This window comes from Hemibagrus wyckioides, linkage group LG02 (assembly GCF_019097595.1).
Source record: "Hemibagrus wyckioides isolate EC202008001 linkage group LG02, SWU_Hwy_1.0, whole genome shotgun sequence".
In the NCBI taxonomy this organism is placed as follows: domain Eukaryota; kingdom Metazoa; phylum Chordata; class Actinopteri; order Siluriformes; family Bagridae; genus Hemibagrus; species Hemibagrus wyckioides.
The window spans coordinates 12,716,318-12,736,840 of record NC_080711.1 but is presented as its reverse complement, the minus strand read 5'-3'; the positions used below and the strand labels follow the sequence as shown (position 1 = coordinate 12,736,840).

Sequence of the window (20,523 nt, the reverse complement as noted above, 5' to 3'; positions counted from 1 at the left end):
TTGACCTGCTCACTGAGGCACTGATATCTGTGTTGGAAATGGGCTATAAATATACAGCTTTGTTTTTAGTTTCACACTGAGTTTTCAGTCAGACTGTGATTTGATAGACCATCTCTAGATACAACATTAGACAAAAATATTTTAATTTGAACACTCTCTGATTAGGAAACACTGCCATAGGGTTCAACCTAATGACATTCTGTGACTCCCTGATTGGAACAAGCCCAATAACTCTTACTCTATTTGAGAAGAGAATGCATAGAGAGAAGTATACAGTAGCACTGGAGGGGGTCACATTGCCTAATTTAGTGTGTTAAGTGTATGCCATGCTCTAACACACCTGATAACAATGTACAATGCTGAGCCAGTTCTAAAATCAATCTGATATACATTTACCTAACACCAGTTAGGGTTTAGAATGACTCGAAAACATTTACAGTTGGATGAGTGCAAATGTTTGTTTCTCACTTGGTTCCTAGGCACCAAAAGAAAAAAAATACCAAAAATAACAAAACTACGTTTTTTTTTACTTCATCTAAATATTATAGCAAGTTTGCAGGCTCAAAAGATTTAATCTCTGAATTTAGTTGTATGCCAAACACTAATGATTTAAATCAGTTAAAACAGTTGTTTGAGAATTTGTTAATGCACAAAATGTCCAAACAAGTATGCAAATAGCCAACAAGATCCAAAAAAGCACATATTTTCACTGTTAAATTTAGTTACTTTTGAACTATATAGTGCTTTCAAATTACATTTGTAATCCAGTGCAATTTACTTCATTTTATACACCTAAGCAATTGAAGGTTAAGAGCTTTGATCCAAGGCCATGGCAGCTTGTTGGACCTGGGATTTGAACCCCATCAGTAGTCCAGCACCTTAACCACTTAGCTACTGTATTTTCTTTTCAGCCATGCATGCTATCACAAAGCAGTATTAACAGAAACCCACATGTAGCTTTATATTATATGTATATCCTTATAAGGCCCTGTGAAAGACTAGCGACCTGTCCAGGGTGTACCCCTGCCTTTCGCCCAATGTGTGCTGGGATAGGCTCCAGCAGATCCCTGTGACCCTAATTAGGAATAAAGCAGGTATAGAAAATGGATGGATGGATAGATATCCTTATGAGCAAATCAGAGGTGATAATGTCAGAGAAAAGCTTCTTAACATAATCCATACTCAAACTGGAACCCATCATCTTCTTGATGACACCAAATAGTGCGATTATAGAGCATTACTCTTCCACAGTTGTATACTGTAAAGTGAGTATTGTGCTGAAAAGATGCTCAGTATGAGCATCACAGTCTTTATGATTACAGCAGCAGGTTCTATACAGTATCCAGGTCAGATTATACTGAAACTTGGACAAAGACTGTTTCTTGGAGGTGATATATTAACTTTCACAGCAACACAAAGGGAGGTGGGGGTGTTTCACGTAATATTATACCATCATAGAAACATCTTCAAAACTCGTAAATGAAACGGTTTCATGGTTTTAAACTTATGCTCAGCTGTATAACAATTCAGCCGGTGGTCTCTGTTTGCTCACAAGGTGGCGTTTTTCAGTATTTGGAGTCCATTCAGGAGTTGTATTTTACGCACGCTCTCTCTCTCTCACTCCCTCTGTAAGGCACACACACACACACACACACATGCCCACTCACATTCATGCAAGCGAGTGTGAAGCGCGTATCACAGTCATCATTTAATGACTTAACGCTGATTTCTGTCCACGTTTCGGTTTTAATGAGAAACATTTGGACACAGAACGCTGGTGAATTCGTGCTTTAAGCGGAAGCGCTCTGGTAGAATGCAGAAAGAGCGCAGATGTGGGAAGCTGTACGGCTCTGTGGAGCGAGCGGAGCCGCGTGAGGACGCGCGCAGAACAGGTGAGCAACTACAACTGTGTATTGTGATGTGCGTGTGGAGGATAACTGATGACATCCCAGTATAAACTGTACAGGGCACTGTGGTCAGTTACAGCCTAATGTTAAAGTCGTAGTCAGTTGATTGCAATCTGAATGCAAATAGGCTTTATACACTGTGTAAAAAGTATAGTGGAAAATTTTGTCCTTGTTGCTGTAGCCTAAATTATTATTATTATTATTATTATTATTATTATTATTATTATTATTATTATATCAAACCAAGCCATTAAAACATTTACACATTTTGTATTCTATATAGTTTAGGATTTTAGGGTCCATTGGGGCTAGTGGTTAAGCTTCAGTGCTCTCACCACAACAGCCAGGGTTTGATTCCTGGGCAAATGAACCACAATGCATCCCAGGTCCGGCTCCAAGCCCAGATAAATTGGAGAGGGTTTCATCAGAAAGTGTTTATATAAGAGACAGTAAGAGATCATAAGTGCAATGATAAAGAAAAATGCAGAGGAGATGGGAAAAAATAGTTTGGAAGTCAGTAAATCTTTGACATTGCTTGTGTATTTTTTTTTTCTTATCATATAGATCCATAGTAGAAACACACTGTAATCAATGCTCATCCTTTTCCCTAAGCCATGAAAATCAAAAGCTGACCACAAATATTTCATATTTAATCTGACTCATTTTGTAAATATGAAAATAGCTTGTAGTGTCATGGTTTCAAATTTTCATTTTATTTACTCTCTCAGACATCATGGCTCTTTTTTTTTAAAAAAAGGAAAGCTAACAAAAAGAAACAAAGGAAATGTTTAAAGATGAAATAAGGTAATATTATTCTGCCTGTGTCAGATTCATGTCTCATTAGAACATGCATGAAACTAGTCAAAAGTGGTCAGAGGTTACAATATGACCGAACGTATAACCACTTTACACTGATTTATTGCCATAAACTAATCAGTAATGCTAAAGCATTAAAAGGTAACTGTTGTCACCATTTGGTCATGTTAGTTGCTTTTCCAGTGCTGTATAAGAAAAGAATTTTATGTCACTGGATCTTCCCAAATTTCAAACTTCACTTCACACTTCATTAGGGTTTCAATAAAAATGAGATTAAATAAGGCTGAAGAAATATTTATTACATTTCTTTTAGGTGTTGCTAATTTGAGCAGAAGACATTTAGTAAGTTCATGTTCTGAGTGATCACTGGAATCAGCAATTAGCTTAACAGTTATTTCTAATACACACAATGTCCAAATGTGTCCTCACACCTTAGACTTCAGTACCGGTCAACCTTTTTATGAATATGAGCGAAGACAGAGACTATAAATTAAATTTTATAACATTGAACCATTTGCAACTGTATGTAAGCCAATTTGCTGTAGTGTTAATCTGCAAATGGCTCAAATCAAATGTTTTACTGACGTCATTATTGTACATATACACAGATCAGCCATAACATTAAAACCACCTGTCTAATGTAGTGTAGGTTCCTCTTGTGCTTTCTGAAGGTGTGCTGTGGTATCGGGCATGAAGGTATTAGCTGAAGATTGTTTTTACAGAAAAGTTCTGTAAGTGAAAGTGTGTGTAAAATATATATTGATCAATCCCCAGTGCAACATTAGCTCGCATTTGCAGATACTCAAGAATTTCTATGATAAATGATTTGGAGTTAACGTTAAGGTTAGGGTCAGGTGTGGGGTGAGGAGTCAGAGCTTTCCTGATGTCATTTGGGTCGACTGACAGAATTCCAAGGGAAATAGTCAACAATTTAAAAGTGGGGTCAGTGCATTTAAATTAGCACAGTTTTTGATATTTGTTTTTCTTCCATGCAAACAGCTGGCAATAAAATATCTGCTCAGAGATAAAATGTCAGGGTTCCCTTTAGGCTCTCTGAACAGGCATCAGAACCACCACATGCCTTGGAAAACCAACCTCGAGCTAAACAGAACAAGAAGATGTGTCTAGTTCTCTGTCAGTCAGGGTTCCTGTAAATTCAGTAGTGTTTAGGTGTTCCAGCTAACAGCAGGTGCTTTGATGAGCTGGATTTAGGGGGCACACTGATGGAAAGGGTTGTTAATAATAAACACATAAAAACACAGGTGCAATTAAAGGACACAAACAAGCGCAAATAAACCCCACAGTGAGTAATGAACGGTGAAATTTGAAGGGAACAGGCTGGTCTCAGATGCCAGATTCCTCATGTCCTGTTGTGGTTGGTTAACAAGGCAGCATGCAAGCATGAAGCAGTTTGTTTTCTTTGATAGGCTCGGCGCAACAGGACGTGTGCGCTTTAACTGTAAATTATCTCTGAAAGCTGGAGGTGGTGAGCAAAAGGGCACAAACAAGGCACAAAATGTCAGCTGAGAATTCACAAGTGCAAAATAAACAGGCTTTGATGACTATTATGAAGAAGAAAACATAACCTTAAAATCAGGTTACATGTTAAGGTGGGATATTCACTCTTTGTGTTAACTTTTCGGGAGAACCTTCATGACAACTGCATCAGTTTATCCTCTTTTTTTACATTCTCTTCATCACATTTTGTGCCACAATCCTTTAGTAAGTTATGAGAAAGGATGGACCAGAGTAAATAAAATGGATCATCACAGTCCACACTGTTTGCAAATTGTCTAAACATTGTCCTCTACTCTTCCTACTGCATACTGTATATATTTTAATCCTAATTTTAGTCTTTTGGAATTTATCCATGAACAAACCTTCCTATTTCAAAAGACACCATGCTGGCTTTAGCCTTTTTGTACAGGAAGTCTCACTAAATACAATAATAAATACTTAAAATTGCTGATGTGTAAGTTAAAGAACAATCAAGATCTTTCCCGTGTTTAGACACTCTTAAGACCAGAGAGGTCGTGCTTTTCAGCGTGGGTGTGCGTGTTTGAAGTGAATGCTACTCTGATGAACAGCCCGCTGTGCAAGTGTCTCTCAGGTACTATGACTCAGACTGCATCGACTCTGCAGCTGGTTATCTGTACACACACGTGTCTGTGTGTGTGTTTGTGTGTGAGGAAGACTTCAGCTTGTTTGGTGTTCATGTTATATGCATCTCATTTAAGTGTATAGCTAGAAACTTTTCCTCTTTTGTGCTTGTTTACCACATATGCTTCTTATGAAATCAAATTAATTAAGAGATTATGGTATTTCACCCCAGACTGTGAGTGAATGTCAGAAAAAGGGCATACTGTAACCAAGGGAACAGCTTCTAAGTGTAAGACCAGATGTAATACACTGTTCAGATAAGGATAAAAACCAAGCCTAGACGGTTTTTTTTTTCTTGCAGTTCTAAGTGTTATTCACACATTTCATCAGGCTGCTATTTCTAAGGGTGTTTATTCACTCTATAACACTTTAGCAAATCATGGACTATTTTTACTCCACAAGTCATACTCCTCTGTAATAGAGAGGGACATTATAACTGACAGAGGTGATGACTTGAGGCGAAGTGGCGTGTGGAGTGAGCAGCATGGAGGATGTTTTACTCTGATAAGCAGAAAGACAGTAAGAAATCAGCTTGAGGTACACAAGAGCAATGAGGCCATGGAAAATTAGACACACACACACTTAGTATATATAACACACTTAGTATATATAACACACTCATGGAATTATGAATAATTGTTGTGTTCATAATTTTTCCACAGTCATTGCTATAAATAAAAAAAACTTAAATACACAGAGAGAGATAAGGTAAAGTGAGAGAGGAAGAGAGAGAGAGAGAGAGAGAGAGAGCAGCTTTGTCATGCAGTAGGTGTAGGAGGATTTGAAGGTCTCCAGGAGAGAAGAGGCAAAAAGCAAAGAGATTGCTGCATATCTGACTATATGACTTATTACTTTCTTTTTCCTCATCTTCTTTAGAGATCAGAAAAGTATTGGAACCTCAAGACAATTCTTTTGTTTTTGTTATACTCTGGAGGCATCAGGGTTGAGATCAAAAAATGACTAAAAGACAAGAGAACATTTTCAAATATTTACATCTAGATGACTTAAACAACTTAGAAAATGGCACCATTTGTTTGAACCCATCCATTTTTAAAGTGATCAAGAATATATTGGAAAATGTTGCCCAGGTGTGTATTGTGATATTGATTGTTTAAACAATTAATAGCTCTCAATGTCTACTCTTGGAGACTGCATGTGCTAGTATGTTTCATTTAAACATGAAGACATTGATGGAACAAATGAAAGCCATTTTGAAGCTGAGGAAAGAGGGAACGTTGATCAGAACCAATGCAAACGTATTGTGCATAGCCAGTACAATAATTTGGAATGTGCTGAAAAAGAAAACTACCACTGGTGTGCTAACAACCGCACACTGAACAACTCAGCCAAAGAAAATAACGGCAGTTGATTACAGAAACATTGTGAGAGCTGTGAAGAACAAGCCCAAAAAGACAATCAGTGACATAACCTTGCATTAAACAGTGCATCAATCTTTATTGATGATGTAACTCAAAATAGTTGCAGCAAAATGAATTCAGAAGTATTTTCTCTGACAATTTACAGAGAAATGCATCCAATCCTTGGCGGAAAGTCATCATGCAGGAAGCCAGTGACCCACAACACACTGTCAACACAGCAAACGACTTTGTCAGGGAGAAAAGTGTAAGGTTTTAGACTGGCCAAGTACATCACTAAGCCTTAACTCAACTGAGCAGCATTTTACCTCCTGAAGGGAAAAACCACCCAAAACAAACAAGAATTGAAAGTAGTTGTGGTACAGGCCTGGAAATGCATTATATCAGAAGAACAGTTGGATGAAGGCTTTGGCTCACCAGCTTGATCCAGTAATGGCAAGCAAAGGATATGCAACCAAATATTGAGTGCTCTTACCACAGTATGTAATGTTATGATGATCTGTTCCAGTACTTTTGCTCAACAAAAGACTGGGTGGTCTGACACCAAAGGCACCATGTTCAAGTTGTTTAACACATTTAGATATAAATATTAAGAAATGAAAGCTGAAATTCTGTATATGCAGGAAACTAGAAAAAAAGAAAGTAGACAAAAGTGCAACAGTTTTTTTTTTTTACCAGTTTGTTCATGTTGTCCTGGGGACTAAAAAGATTTGTAGCAAAAATGTAATATGAAACCAATTACAAAAGAGGAATCACACCTGTTTTAATGATGTGTCCTCTTGCTTCCCACCACAGCTCGAAAGATCTGTATGCTGTTAGCTACTCATTAACGGCTTGAATCACACATAAATAAGCATGCATACAACACACACACACACACCACATGGGTCTGTATCATAGATCAATGCGGAGTCTAGTGCTTGATGTCTTTTCCTCCCTCAACTCTGGGTACAATTATTGAGTGATAGCGTATGCTAGAACCAGTGCTAATTTCCTGCTTGTTTCCGTGGAGATGGATTAAGGAGAAATGTCAGTCTGTTGGTGGAATGTCCCTGGTCTACGCCATAGGACTCATTCATAGAGCACACAGAACTAGCAACTGCAAATCGTGATTTATTGACTGGGATTTCTTTGTAGTCTTTTGTTCTATAGCAGCCAAAAAGCACATTGGCCATCAAAGCTTTACCTTTTAACTTCATTAAATGGTGTCAGTTAGCTTCTGTTTTAGAGAATTGTCAATCAAGTAGGTTTTTAGACCTGGCTTGTGCACACATTCTCTTTAATTGCTGATACATTTCTGCTGCTCTTTATCGTAGTGAAGATAGTGTAGTGTAGATACCTACATGCCACCAGGGTATACCAGTTTACACCCTTGCAGAAGAGGCAAGATTAGATGTTCTCCCTGCATGCTCTCCATGTCCTTCAGGGGTTTCCTCAGGGTTCTCCAGTTTCCTCCCCAGTCAAAAGACAAGTGTTGTAGGCTGATTGGCATCTTTAAATTGTCTGTGGTGGGTGAATGTGTGTGATTCTTGCTTTGCGATGGCCTGGCATCCTGTCCAGGGTGTACCCCAGCTTGTGTGCAGGGTCGCCTTTGATAGTCTCTAGGTTTCTCTGTGACCTTGTGTAGGATAAGCAGCACAGAAATGGATGGATGGATGTTTTAAATTTACTTGATCTGTTCAGTAAACCTCATAAACAGACTGAATTTAACCAACTTTTTGAGGATCTAATAATTCATAGTTGACAGTGTATTACAAAGTGGATTGATTTGATTTGAGAGTCTGATTAACCGAGCAACCTGTCAAATCCTTCTCACACTCGTCACTGCATCAGACTAATTCTGAATTCTGTATTAATGTACAAGGTTCTAAATAAATAGATAAAAAACCCTTATACTATAAGCCATTATTCTTTCCATAGAATGCCATAGCCAGTACTTGCCATAGCAACCTGCTCACTGTTCACAGGCTACATTGTGTGGTGGAAAAATTGTTTTACAGCAATCATAAATGAATATCGGATTAGATTTTATATTATTTACATTCTTTTTGTTGACGTTTCGTAAAAGCAATTAGCCAGAGCACTCTGACTCATGATAAAATCACTGTAACACATGCACAATCCTGTCATGGCTTATTGTATTGTTGTGTTGTATTGTAAGTTTAATACTACTAAGAAATATTAATTAGTTTATGAAGAATTGTTGTATAAAACAATATCATTATTGTATGGTTTTCTTCTACTGTGAGGCACTTTTGCTTCCTTTCTTATTTCTCATCAATTCTCTCTCCCAGATGAAGACGGCATTGTGTCCATGGCGGACTCCACCATTACTGTGGATGACATCGAGGGCGAGCTGTTTAAAATCGAGAGGATACGAGATGTGCTGGTGCGGAGAGAGTCTGAGCTGAGATACATGTGAGTTCATTTTTATTCCTCTCCACAAGCAAATCCACCAAATACTTGACTGAGAGGCTGATTTGATACTGCCTCTAGTTAAAGCATTTTCTTAAATATAGTCGATGTTGTATTTCGGTTGTGTACTCAGAAGGCTCTTTGGTGACGATATGCTGCTGAATTTGGAAAAATCCACTAGTCTCCATCTATACCTCCCAGCGTGTACGCATTCACAGAGATGAGTCATATCTGACTTTTGAAAATGACGGGTGCTTCGAGGAGCACAGAGAGAGAGAGAGAGAGAGAGAGAGAGAGGGGAGGGGTGGCAGAGAGGGGAAGAACATTATCTATTGAGACAAGGTGCAGAGCCACTTGAGTACATTTAGCAGCTCCGTTATCTAGCAAGGTAACACTGTTAGTTTACCTCCATTTGCGTAAACAAACCTCTCATCCTGTGCACGTCACATCAAAGTTACATCATATTTTACATGCACTGAATTACATGATTTAGTTTCTCTGTGTCTGGAGTAGAATGTTGGATTGAAGTAAACACGCTAAATAATTAACTTAAACAGAGTAACCACTATGATGTACGTTTAAGATGGTTGAATGTAAGAATTATTCAGGCCTAGTTTTATCCCTGTTTATCAGTGACAAAGAGCTAGTGCAAGGACTGGAGCATCAGGTGGTGGACACATGCTGATAATTATACAGCTGAAAACCTGTAATTCCACTTGTGCTATTTGGGTATTTGCATATGTGGTATACACACACACACACACACCACACACACACACAATATATATATATAATATATATATATAATATATATATAAATTTCCCATTTGGATGAATAAAGTATCTATCTATCTATCTATCTATCTATCTATCTATCTATCTATCTATCTATCTATCTATCTATCTATCTATGGAGAGCTGTAACATACTAAATTCTAAAGTACTAAATTAACTTTTCTTGGAAATGTAATTAAGTATGCAAATATATTTAATTTCAATCATACTCAAGCAAAATACAAATATGCCAAAATATTTTTCCACCCCTGGAGTAGGATTAAAGGTACAGTCCTGTGGACAGCTCATTCATCAAGGAATTTAAAAATGGATGAAACCATATGTCACATGTAATTAACCACTGGAGTGAGAAAGCTGTTGCTTCCATCTGTGTCAACACTTGTCTGTACATTGCGAATACACAACTTGAACAAGTCAAATCAAGGCAAGTGAAGTGTTTTTATTGTCATTCCTCTAGAGAGCTGATATACAGCCCATATATTTACTCAAGATGTGCTTGATTCCAGGTTGAAAGGGTGACACTATCATATTATATTGTTCAATATACATGATATTGTTGCCATGGACACCACTGGTTTCATTCTAGCAGGCAACATTTTCTTGATGGCATGTGCACCTGAGGTCTGTCAAATTCACAAGACAGCTTAAGGACAGATGTCTTCTAACATTTCTTATTCGGTTTGATTCCAAGACACATGTCTTCCTTGAAAGAAGCAACGATCACAGCTAAAAAATTTATATTCCCATGTTTTGCTTCCTCCCTGTCCCTGAAATACTAAAACGTTCCCTGATTATTCTCACCTGTCAGTGATTTAGCCATCATTAGTAATAATTTCTGTTCATCTTTAGACTAAATTTTGTCTTTGGTGTAAGACTATGTCTGTTTGTTCTTTGAAACTTTTCGTTGTTGTTGTTGTTGTTGCTGGTTTCATGTTCTTGCATTTCATGAATCTTCCATCTCAACAAGAAAATGCAGAGAGGAAAAATGTTTCATTTGCCCAGTTCAGCAAACCTCCCATGAGATCGTCTTCTTTTCTAACCCATGTCTGCTTTTTTTTTAGCAGCATTTCTTTCTGTAGCACCCTTGAGATGTCTTGCCCCTTTCATGAGATATGATATATTTCTAATGAAGCTTCAGACTAAAATGGCTATGGTCCAGTGAAATATTAAATATTAAATTTAGTAGTCCAGTTTCTTACAGATTCTGAAGCAGCACTTGCATCATATATGCATGTGTGTGTGTGTGTGTGTTTGTGTGTGTGTGTGTGTGTGTGAAATACACATAACATTATAAACCTAAACAGTGATAATTATCTGAAATCATGTCCTTAACAATAGCCCACAGTTTTTCTGTTCATTTATTTATTTATTTCTACCCCAGATAACATCAGTTTATGTGAAATTTGGCAGAAGCATAAAAGTGAAAGTGTATGGAGGATCTTATTTTAAGTATTTTTAGCAAGAGTCAATATATCTGATTCTCATTACCAACTGACCATCCTGGCTAAAAATAGGAATACAGTGTTTTGTTGATGCTGTTGATGTTGGACACTGCCAAGGAAATCTAAACTATATACAATTACAAATTGTGTGTATGTGTGTATGTCTGTTTTGCGTGTGTGTGCATGTTTTGTGTCTGTCTCATCCCTGACCCCCGAACTCAAACGACAGGCTGAATATTAGAGCTGATATGAGAGCGGAAAGATGCTCAGACTTGCATTGAGTCATCATCAAAATGAGGCCACAGAAGGTTAGAGTAATTTTCACAAATAAACCACGAGCCTCTGATCAGATCAGCTCATAGAATAATCTCTAACACCCATAATACCTGTCATTTACACCAAAGCTATTGAAATGAAAAGTTTTCTGCTGTTTTCTTGTTTGTTTCTGATAGAATGGACCACAGTTGGACTAGAGTTGAGCAAAACAAGGCACATAATGGAAGATAAGATAGTAAAAATTAAGGCATTTTTGGAAGGCTAATATAATGAGTGGCACAGTGGGGCAGTAAGGGGTGGTTATAGCCGTATGGAGATGTGGTAAAGCTTAGTGGTGAAGGTGTTGGACTGCTGATTAGAAGGTTGTCAGTTTGAATCCTAGGTCCACCATGCTGCCACTGCTGGGCCCCTGAACAAGGCCCTTAATCCCTCATTGCTCACTTGTAGAAAAATATAGAAATGTAAGTTGCTCTGGAAAAGGGTGTCTGCCAAATGCTGTAAATGTAGAGTAGTTGCCTTACAATATCAGCGTAGCTGGGTTTGGTATTAAGCTTGGGTTACTGTCTGTGTAGAGATTTGCATGTTCTCCCTTTGTCCATATTAGTTCTCTTCAGGTTCTCTGGTTTCCTCCCACCTCCCAAACACACAGTAGGTGGACTGGCTTCTCTAAATATGTGTGAATGAGTGTGTGGTGCTCTGTGATGCATCAGATTTCTGTCCAGGCTGTATTCCTGCCTCCTGTTCCAGGAACAGGATAAAGCTGAATTTAATGAAATTTTATTTAACGTGTGTTAAAATAAGTATTTCTAAACAAAGTGAATTCAGTTCAATTTATTCAATCGAATCTGAATGAAGGACATTTATATGATGTGTATATTTCTTTTTTGTTTTTTAACTGCTTTTATGCCTTAATGATCTGTGTAACAACTCTGTATAACAGAAATTGAAAGAGATTTTAATTCGGTATGATTTCTAACAGTAAGTCTCCCAATTTATCTTGTGTGCTTTGTATCATGTTTCCCCAGGATGGATGATATTCAGCTATGTAAAGAGATCACAAGGCTTAAAAAAGAGCTACAGAAATTGGTATCGATCCCAGGTAGGCCCACAAAAAGAAACAATATCATTACATTAATGTGAGCGTTCTGTAGCTGCTGTTTTTCGCTGCTGTGATTAGGTGTTGCAACTCACAGAGATTTGTTCAGTTGTTTTACTATAACTACATAATAATCTCTGGAATATATTTTTAAAAAATTGAGAATTTATATACAATAATGTATTACTCATTATTGTTGCGAAATAAATTTGTCTCTTTCTGTAATGTCTAACCAGGTAAAGACTCTTCTAGAGAACAATTCTTGATCCTCATTCTAAACAAAACATCTAAATTTATTACTTTGTCATCTTATGCTAGTGCATGTGAACGTCCCTCTTCACTTCATAGCACAGGTTTGTAGTGTGGTTCAAGTCTGTAGGCTGGGAAGATCGTCGCAAAACATTTCTTTTCTTGTCCTGCAGCCATTTCCATGTTTATTTGAATGACCATCTGGTATTGTTATCTTGTATCTTACTGAATGATTTCACTACAGCCAAGTCTCAAGCTGAGGCAATCAGGTTTTGGGTTAAAATATCCTGTTTTTACCTTTTCATGTATCTTATCAAGAGCACTTCAGTAGACAAAGTGGCTTAAAACATCCCTGGAGCATCAGTGGATACTGTGAGCATTAGGCGCTTCAGTATTTGTGGTGTTCATGACCTCAGTATCTCGTTTGACTGCAAAACACCATTCAAATTTAATTCCAGTAAAATCAAGACACTGCATTTTGCAGGTTTCTCTCCAGAAGCTTCTTCATGCAATCCTTTCAAACAGCTTGTTGTTATGTAAGCTGTGTCAAACAGTTGAATCTTGACAACCACAGAAGTTTACTTATTAGTTCTTCAAATTCCTGGCAAGTTTCCAGATTGTTCCAGACATGTGAAATGTTTTATTTATGGACCTTAATTTTATTTCAATTTTTCCATATGACTTCTACAAGTCAACTACAATTTATTTGATTTGCACCAGTCTGAGCTGCAACTGTTCAGATGAAGGTTCAAATCCAGATGTATTTCAGATTTAGGCTTCAAATAAAAATTAAAATTCTGAATCGAAAGGTTCCAAACTGCAAGAAATAAACAAAAACAAAAAACTCTAGCCAATTTCTGTTATTCCACTAAGAGGCAAAATAGAGCAATAAACTCAGCTACAGACGAAATATGCTAATTACAGGCAAAGCCTTCATTAGCAAGCTAAAAAAATTGACATATAATCCTAATTAAGTTGTTTTTCATAATCCATAGTGCTAAAAATATTCAAAGATTAATTACTTACACAAAACTGTAGGGTAAAACTATATTTTCTGGTAGTGAAGTGATGTCAGTTTATCTGTTTTGTAGATATTATATATGTTTAAAAAATATATTTAAAAAATCATTAAATAGACCATCTGAATTCCATGACCAATAGATTCAGAAATATTTGAGCATATTCCTGTATGGAAACATTTATTTAATGTCATTACAATCATTACAAACAGGCTCCTCAATACTACTACTAATAAAAAATCCAAATAGTTGAGGTTAGGAATGTGAAAATAGCTTTGGTAATTGCAAAATCCAAAAATATTCAAAGTTTATTTATGGTAATTTATGGTTTCCTAGATAAAGACAAGTCCAGTGAAGACCGGCAACGTGAGGAGGAGCTGTTGCAGCAAATCCATAAGCTGGTAGAGACTCGAGACTTTCTGGTGGATGATGTGGAGTTTGAGAGACTGAGGTTGGTGTTTTTTGTATCAGCACAAAGAAACTGTTGAGGCTGAGCCAGTGCCTGACTTTAAGCTTAAGACTAATTGGACAGCAACTTGCTTGCAGTGGCACAGAGGGCACAGATGTGCCCTCTGTGCCACAGCAAGCAAGTTGCTGTCCAATCAGTCTTAATAACACACTCATTTACTTTTAGTTCCCACTCACATGCACATTCCTTTCTCATATCTTCACTTCGAAGGCTGACAGCTTTACTATGACTCCGGGTCACGTCATGATTAGTATCATTATATATACAGATGAAAAAGGATGAAGGAGCGGTACATGAGGTGAGGCAGATTAGGAGAAACAGAATGAAAAGAATAGAGGTTTGCTGCGAACCATCAGTAAGAACAAATGAATGATATTTTATTATATATTATATTATGAGCAACTGACTACCAAAATGCCTGACTGTTTTATGGTCAGCAAAAAGCCCCATGATATAATGAAACATTATATAATATTTTCAGTCCACTAATCTGATTGGTTGACTGGCGTTCCAAGGGTGCTTATATTTAGTATAACCTCACTGGGTCAGTTCACTGTTGTATCACTCCTCTTCTCTGTGTTCATTAAATAAAAAGCCACTTCATGACTCCTCATCAGACAAAGGGAAGCCAATTTTACTGTAAATCTCTTTAACAGTAATGTACATATCAGTGTAAGCTAGATAACTGAATGGCTATAAAGTGAATGTAGCTTCTTTGGTATCTATTTACACTAACGGAGCATAAATAAATAAAACATGGCCTTAATGTGTGCCAGTAATTGATAATAAATTCTTGTTTATAGAAATACCTTGTTAGAATTAATCACTTTCTAGTGCATTATTTGCCTGTTCAGAAGTCATGCTTTGATGAAAAATACACTATTTCTACAGACATTTGAGTTATCAAGGTTTGGATTAAACAGAAGTTAATAATAAATACATAAGTATATAAAAATAGCTAGTTGGGATTTCATGGTTCTTTTGAGAGACCCCAAATCCCACTTTAATAGCCATGGACATTTTCCGATAAGGTTTGAACCTGCAACATATTTTTGCTCAAAAGTCAAATCTATAGACCATGTAGACTTATGTGTTATAATATAGCCAACACAGCTAATAAGAGCAGCATCTGACAATTTCATTTATAGCTTCTGTGAACTGAATGCTGAAGAAAAGAAAAAGAACAGTATGAGGTCATTTCCAGTATGAAGAGTTTGATTATTTTTGAAATGTCAAAGATTTATATCATAAAGAAGAAATAAAAATGCAGCAGACTGACTGAAAGTGAGCCTCCAGGAAAAAAGAGCAACAGCTCAAGGTGAGTTAAAATTAGCAATGTCAGTTCAGCAAATCTTTGTTTAAACCATGACTGGAAATTGACGGTCAAGGAATTTATGCATCTGGAGAATTTATGCATTACCCACAAATTAAACTTCTACTGGAATTCTTGGTAATGTTTCCATATGTCTTAAACAAATTGAAAGAAATAACCAGGACAAAGGGAACTTATGACCAGATGTCAGTTGGCTATATTAACAAAGCAAATGATTTTGCTTTCCAGCAATTAATATTCCACTTAACTGATTTACAGTTTCTGCTTTATATATATATATATATATATATATATATATATATATATATATATATATATATATATATATATATATATATATATACACACTGAATATATACAGTGCAGCAGTGCATAGTATGGTAAGTTTACTGCAGGTGTCAAGGCCAGCATCGTTCAAACACAAGAGAAATCCAAGAACAGGACTAGCCAAGATTGTGTTTTAATGGGGTTAAGGCCAAATAAAAAATATGTCCAAATGAAAGTGAGACCAAAAACCATCAACTCCTTTTCAAGGTCAAGCTTTTCCTTTGACTAGTTGGCCGCATGTGTGTATTGCACTAGTAATTAGCCAATGTTTTCTAGAAGAAGGAATTGCTTCTTGTCAAACTTTGTGCAAAGAAAAACAACACAAACTTCATTTTTTGCAAAATCTCAGTTGAGTCCATGACTATATTTAGCAAGAACAAAGCCCAAGACCGAGACAAGTCCAAGTACAAATGCCAGTTACTCTGAAACAAATCCAAGTCAATACAGAAAACTCCTTGAGTCCTACATCCCTATTAATGTTATAACCGGTTTTCTCTATCTCATCTGATGAATAATATTTGTCTTAAACTTCTTATTATAATTCGTTAATAATATAATAATTATAATTGTTACTCACCCAGCAGAGATATGTGTTGGAACAATTATATCCAATCATACAAAGGAAATGTTTTATCTAAAACTGTAGACATGTTTCCTATCAGAAAATAGTTTTCCATTTTTTTTTAAACGTTCTGCATAACCTGGTATAATAAGCACCTGATGCTGAGGTTTTGTTGAAGGGAAGGCCCTTAAGGATAAGTTACAAAGAACAAATAATCTACATCCTGACCAGTAACAGTTAATAATAAGGTAATTAGGTAATAATGTAATCATGGCTAAAAATTCTGCCTAAATCTATCATTAACTTGATGTAACTATAAGGGCTCAAAAGGTATAAAAATGAAGCACCTACACAGTGGAGCTCACTCATGGAAAGACTGATATGCAGTTCTATTTGTGATTGCTGAGGATATGTTTCAGATCTGTAATCATGTCATGTCTGTTCTGCATAGCAAGTGTGTTAAATATAGTAAACACAAAACAACAGGCTTGGCTTTAGACAGCTCTTTTGTTCAAACTAGACAAAATTTGCATGTTTTGTTCGAAACATGTGAAAAGGATGTTGGAGAAAATAATCCACCTTGTTTGTGTTCATTACACCTGCAACTGTATTTCACACGAGTCCTTCTCCGTCACTGCTGAGGAAGTGTTATGGATGTGTTGGAGTAGTTTATTCTTCTCTGCCATTTTTTTCTCACATTTTCTTCCATCAGTCACCAGTTAGCTTTTGCATATCATACGTCATCTACCAACCGAGGAGGGTGAAGACTAATACTTGCTGCCATCAAGTGTGTGACACCAACTGCTGTATCTTTTCAAACAGCTGCTCCTGCTGCATCACAGGGCAATGTAACACATTTAGAGGAAAGCTCTATCTATCTTGTTCCAAATATCTGGGCTCACAGATGCCTACGATTGGGTAGTGTCATTATGATTGACAGAGGAGAGAATAATGCCATCACATTTCACACAGAGAGCACTGCCTATGTTGCTCTCTAGGATCACTGATGTCTTGAGATCTCCCCAAAAGCAGTGCCCAGCTGACCAGCTAACACAGTGTGACATGTGATGGTAGGCTTCTCTATATCCATCCCCTGATGTTCACAGTACTAGCTGTCAAAAATTTTACACTGCAAAACAGAAGTTATTTAATTCTTTTTTCTTTTGAAATTCAAAACCCACAAATTAAAATGGAAAGCAAATTTGCACTTTTTCTCCTGTCAGTAAAAGCCAGTGAGTGGCATGACTGTCAGTGAGTAAAGTGCTGGGTGGCACAAAGGAGCTGATAGATATGTCACAGTTTTTCAATCATTTAAACCTCTCCTGTCAGCTGGAAGGGCAGCACTAATTGCCTGGCTTTGGACTCGAGTGTAATTTACATATGTGGATATATGCAGGAGATAATGGTGTCTGCAGCATCCAAATGATTTGTATTTGTTTACCTCCTCCTTCTGCCCGCTTGTTAAGTCGTGCACATTTGTGCATTTATTATCAAGACAGCTTGCTTTATTCATACACACAATTCTGCCTCCGCACAGGGAGCAAGAAGAGGACAAAGAGATGGCCGAGTTCCTACGGGCAAAATTTCCTGTGAGCGCTACTAAGAAAAGTATGTATATGAGTGTAATGAAAATGATTCGTGCTCACAATGCAGTACTGAAAACATGTATTTTAATGTTGTTAAGCCTAAACTACTTAAGCAGCATTTATTAAACAAAGGACTTCAAAACACTTTGAACCTTATTTAACATTTAATATCACAGAAATGGCACATTTCTCCATTTAAACTAGCTTATAAGGAGATATTAAAATATTAAGTGTCATTGTTTAAAGCAAGGCACTGAAACTAGATTAAATAATACTATTTATACAAATAGGTGGCAAAACGCCTCTTAATTTTAGTCTTTAGAGTGGAACGGTACTGAAAAGATTCCAACTGATATTTCCTCCTAATGATGGTGGTACAGAACGCTATCTAACACTGTGGTCCAAAATCTCCCATAGCGTTCAATTAGGTTGAAATCTGGTGACAGTGAGAGCCAAAGCATATGATTTACATCACTTTCATCATCATCAAACCATTTAATGAGCTCTCATGCCCTGTTGATGGGGGTATTGTCATCCAGGAAGAGAGCAATCCCAGCAGCATAGAAATGTTTCTAGATCCAAATTGATCAGTCAGAATAACTTTGGGGTGATTTGCAGTGATATTTCCTTCCTGTCTTTAATTTCTTACCTTGTTTATAACCTTGTTTATTACAGTAGATACATGCCACGTGCTTATTAATATTATTTTTTTGAAAGAGACTTTAAAGCTAGACCTTTATTGTGGCACATTTTGTTTATGGGGTCACTAATGTGCTGATCAGAGAAGGCTGAGCCAAACTTACATCAGATTCTGTTAATAAATACATTTTCTCAGACAAAACTGTGGTTTAGACAATGCTTTGCCTTTTACTCATTTAAGATGAAGGCTTTTTGAGGAATGAAGGCATGCATGTGAATCAAAAAAATGTGAAAAGAAATATGAACTTATATTTCCATTCACATGTCAATATAATAGACTTCTTATGAACTTACCATGTAGCAGTATAATCACAATATTTCTCGTTTATACTCTTTTTTTCCACACAAGTTTAGCCTATGTGTTAATTAACACATTAACTAACAATCGTGTAATAACATGTACTCAAGGTGGTCATTAATCACGCATAAATTAATAAGACCCACACTGTAGTTAAGGTTGGCTCTTTGTCATTAGTTGACTCATTCATTAGTTCATATTTAGTTCAATTATATTATATTTACTGATTAGTTATTAAAGTCATCATTAGTTCATGTTTAAGTAAGTTTTGATTCAGGTATTTTTGCATGAGCTATTATTGTAATGTGTTATGAAAGCTTCTTTTAAAGGAAAATTGGAATTAAGGTTTTTATCCCAAACACAAAGAAAAATCTTTATTCACTGTTCTTTTACCGAGCATACAATACTTTCTCTCTCTCTCTCTCTCTCTCTCTCTCTCTCTCTCTCTCAGGTTCCACTCAGAAAAGAAGAATGACCTCTAGGGCCCAGCAGGTCTCCTCTCCAAAAGTGACCAAGGCTGGTCTTACCCTGCTTAAAGAATGCTGCGGTTTTACTTGCTCTGTCATGTAGTAAGAGTAATTGAGTATGAGAGTGACTACAAGAATGAGAAAAGAAGTGTTATTAAAAAGCCCAGTAAAAGTATGGAAAGAAAAGATCATATATGTAGGCAAAAGGCTTTTTTTTCCCACAAAGGTATATTTTATGAGGTACTGAGGACTTGTCTCATTACTGATGTGCAAATTGTGGAAATTATTTTTGAAATCAACAATGAGATAAAGATTATGCAAGTGAACTGATTGTAATTATGCAGTAGTGTGTGTCTGTCTTTCAGCTGTTAAGAAGTGTAAGAAGGTAAATTTAAACCCTTCGGTAATCAGTAGTTTAAATGAACAGTATTTACTCTTGTCTGTCTTTGTGAAAATGAAGAAAAAAAGGCAGCTATATGAGTTGCATCAGCTATTAACTTCACTATATTACTTTTGTCAGTGTGAGCCTGGTGTCCTTGCGATGTTCTGCCACTGAATACAGCTATATTTAACCTTAGCTTCAACCACTGACATGTCCATGTGCTTGAGAAACAGAGAGAGAGAGAGAGAGAGAGAGAAGATGGGGGGTGTAAGGATGAGTAACAAGAAAGAGATTATATTACAAACTAGCCAAGCAGAATCAAAAAGAATGGATGCATGAACTAGACATTGCTGAGATCTAAGCAGAATCAAGAAACACGGTTAAAAGGGACTTGAACATATTTGTGTGCTATAATGTGCTACGTGACTGAAGTTCAATTTGATCTGAAGCGTCACTATGCTAAAAACTGGAGGTAAAGTATTAAATTTGCTGAAAAAACTAATTATTAGTTAGTTAATAAACTATGAGTTATTTGACTCAAGAAGGCTGAAGAATGTATATTTTGAATAAAATATTCTGTACAGGCATAAGAAAATGCTGAATTAAATATATTAAAACCCTTGCTTATGTATTTCTACCTATTTTCGTCACTTTTTTTAAGTGTATCGTTCTCAATTTCGGCTGCAACATCTTTAACTTTGTTAAATACTGAATATAAAGAGAGAGCTAGTGTTTGGTTTGTCTCAAGAGAAGATTTGCCTGGCTTTACCTCAGCGAATTGTAAAGTTTGATGTTTTTGGTGGTCATGTGTCACTAAATGAAATTTTTCAGTAAAGAAAATGAACATTC

At 36.5% G+C, this 20,523-nt stretch overlaps 1 protein-coding gene across 1 annotated transcript; it reads left to right on the top strand.

Annotated features, from left to right (window-relative positions):
- Window positions 1-1,626: 1,626 nt before the first annotated feature.
- zgc:171844 (uncharacterized protein LOC100151763 homolog) lies at window positions 1,627-20,523 on the top strand. Its single transcript, XM_058405497.1, has 6 exons — window positions 1,627-1,892; window positions 8,554-8,677; window positions 12,213-12,286; window positions 13,888-14,002; window positions 17,780-17,850; window positions 19,277-20,523. The coding sequence occupies exons 1-6, from the start codon at window positions 1,814-1,816 to the stop codon at window positions 19,393-19,395; spliced, it is 582 nt and encodes a 193-aa protein (XP_058261480.1). The 5' UTR covers window positions 1,627-1,813; the 3' UTR covers window positions 19,396-20,523.

What these genes read in the sequence shown, in the direction of transcription:
- zgc:171844 (XM_058405497.1), top strand. Translation starts at nt 1,814, where the DNA reads ATGCAGAAAGAGCGCAGATGTGGGAAGCTGTACGGCTCTGTGGAGCGA. An exon ending in TGAGGACGCGCGCAGAACAG is followed by an intron (nt 1,893 to 8,553) that starts GTGAGCAACTAC and finishes TCTCTCTCCCAG; the next exon opens with ATGAAGACGGCATTGTGTCC. An exon ending in TGTGAGCGCTACTAAGAAAA is followed by an intron (nt 17,851 to 19,276) that starts GTATGTATATGA and finishes TCTCTCTCTCAG; the next exon opens with GTTCCACTCAGAAAAGAAGA.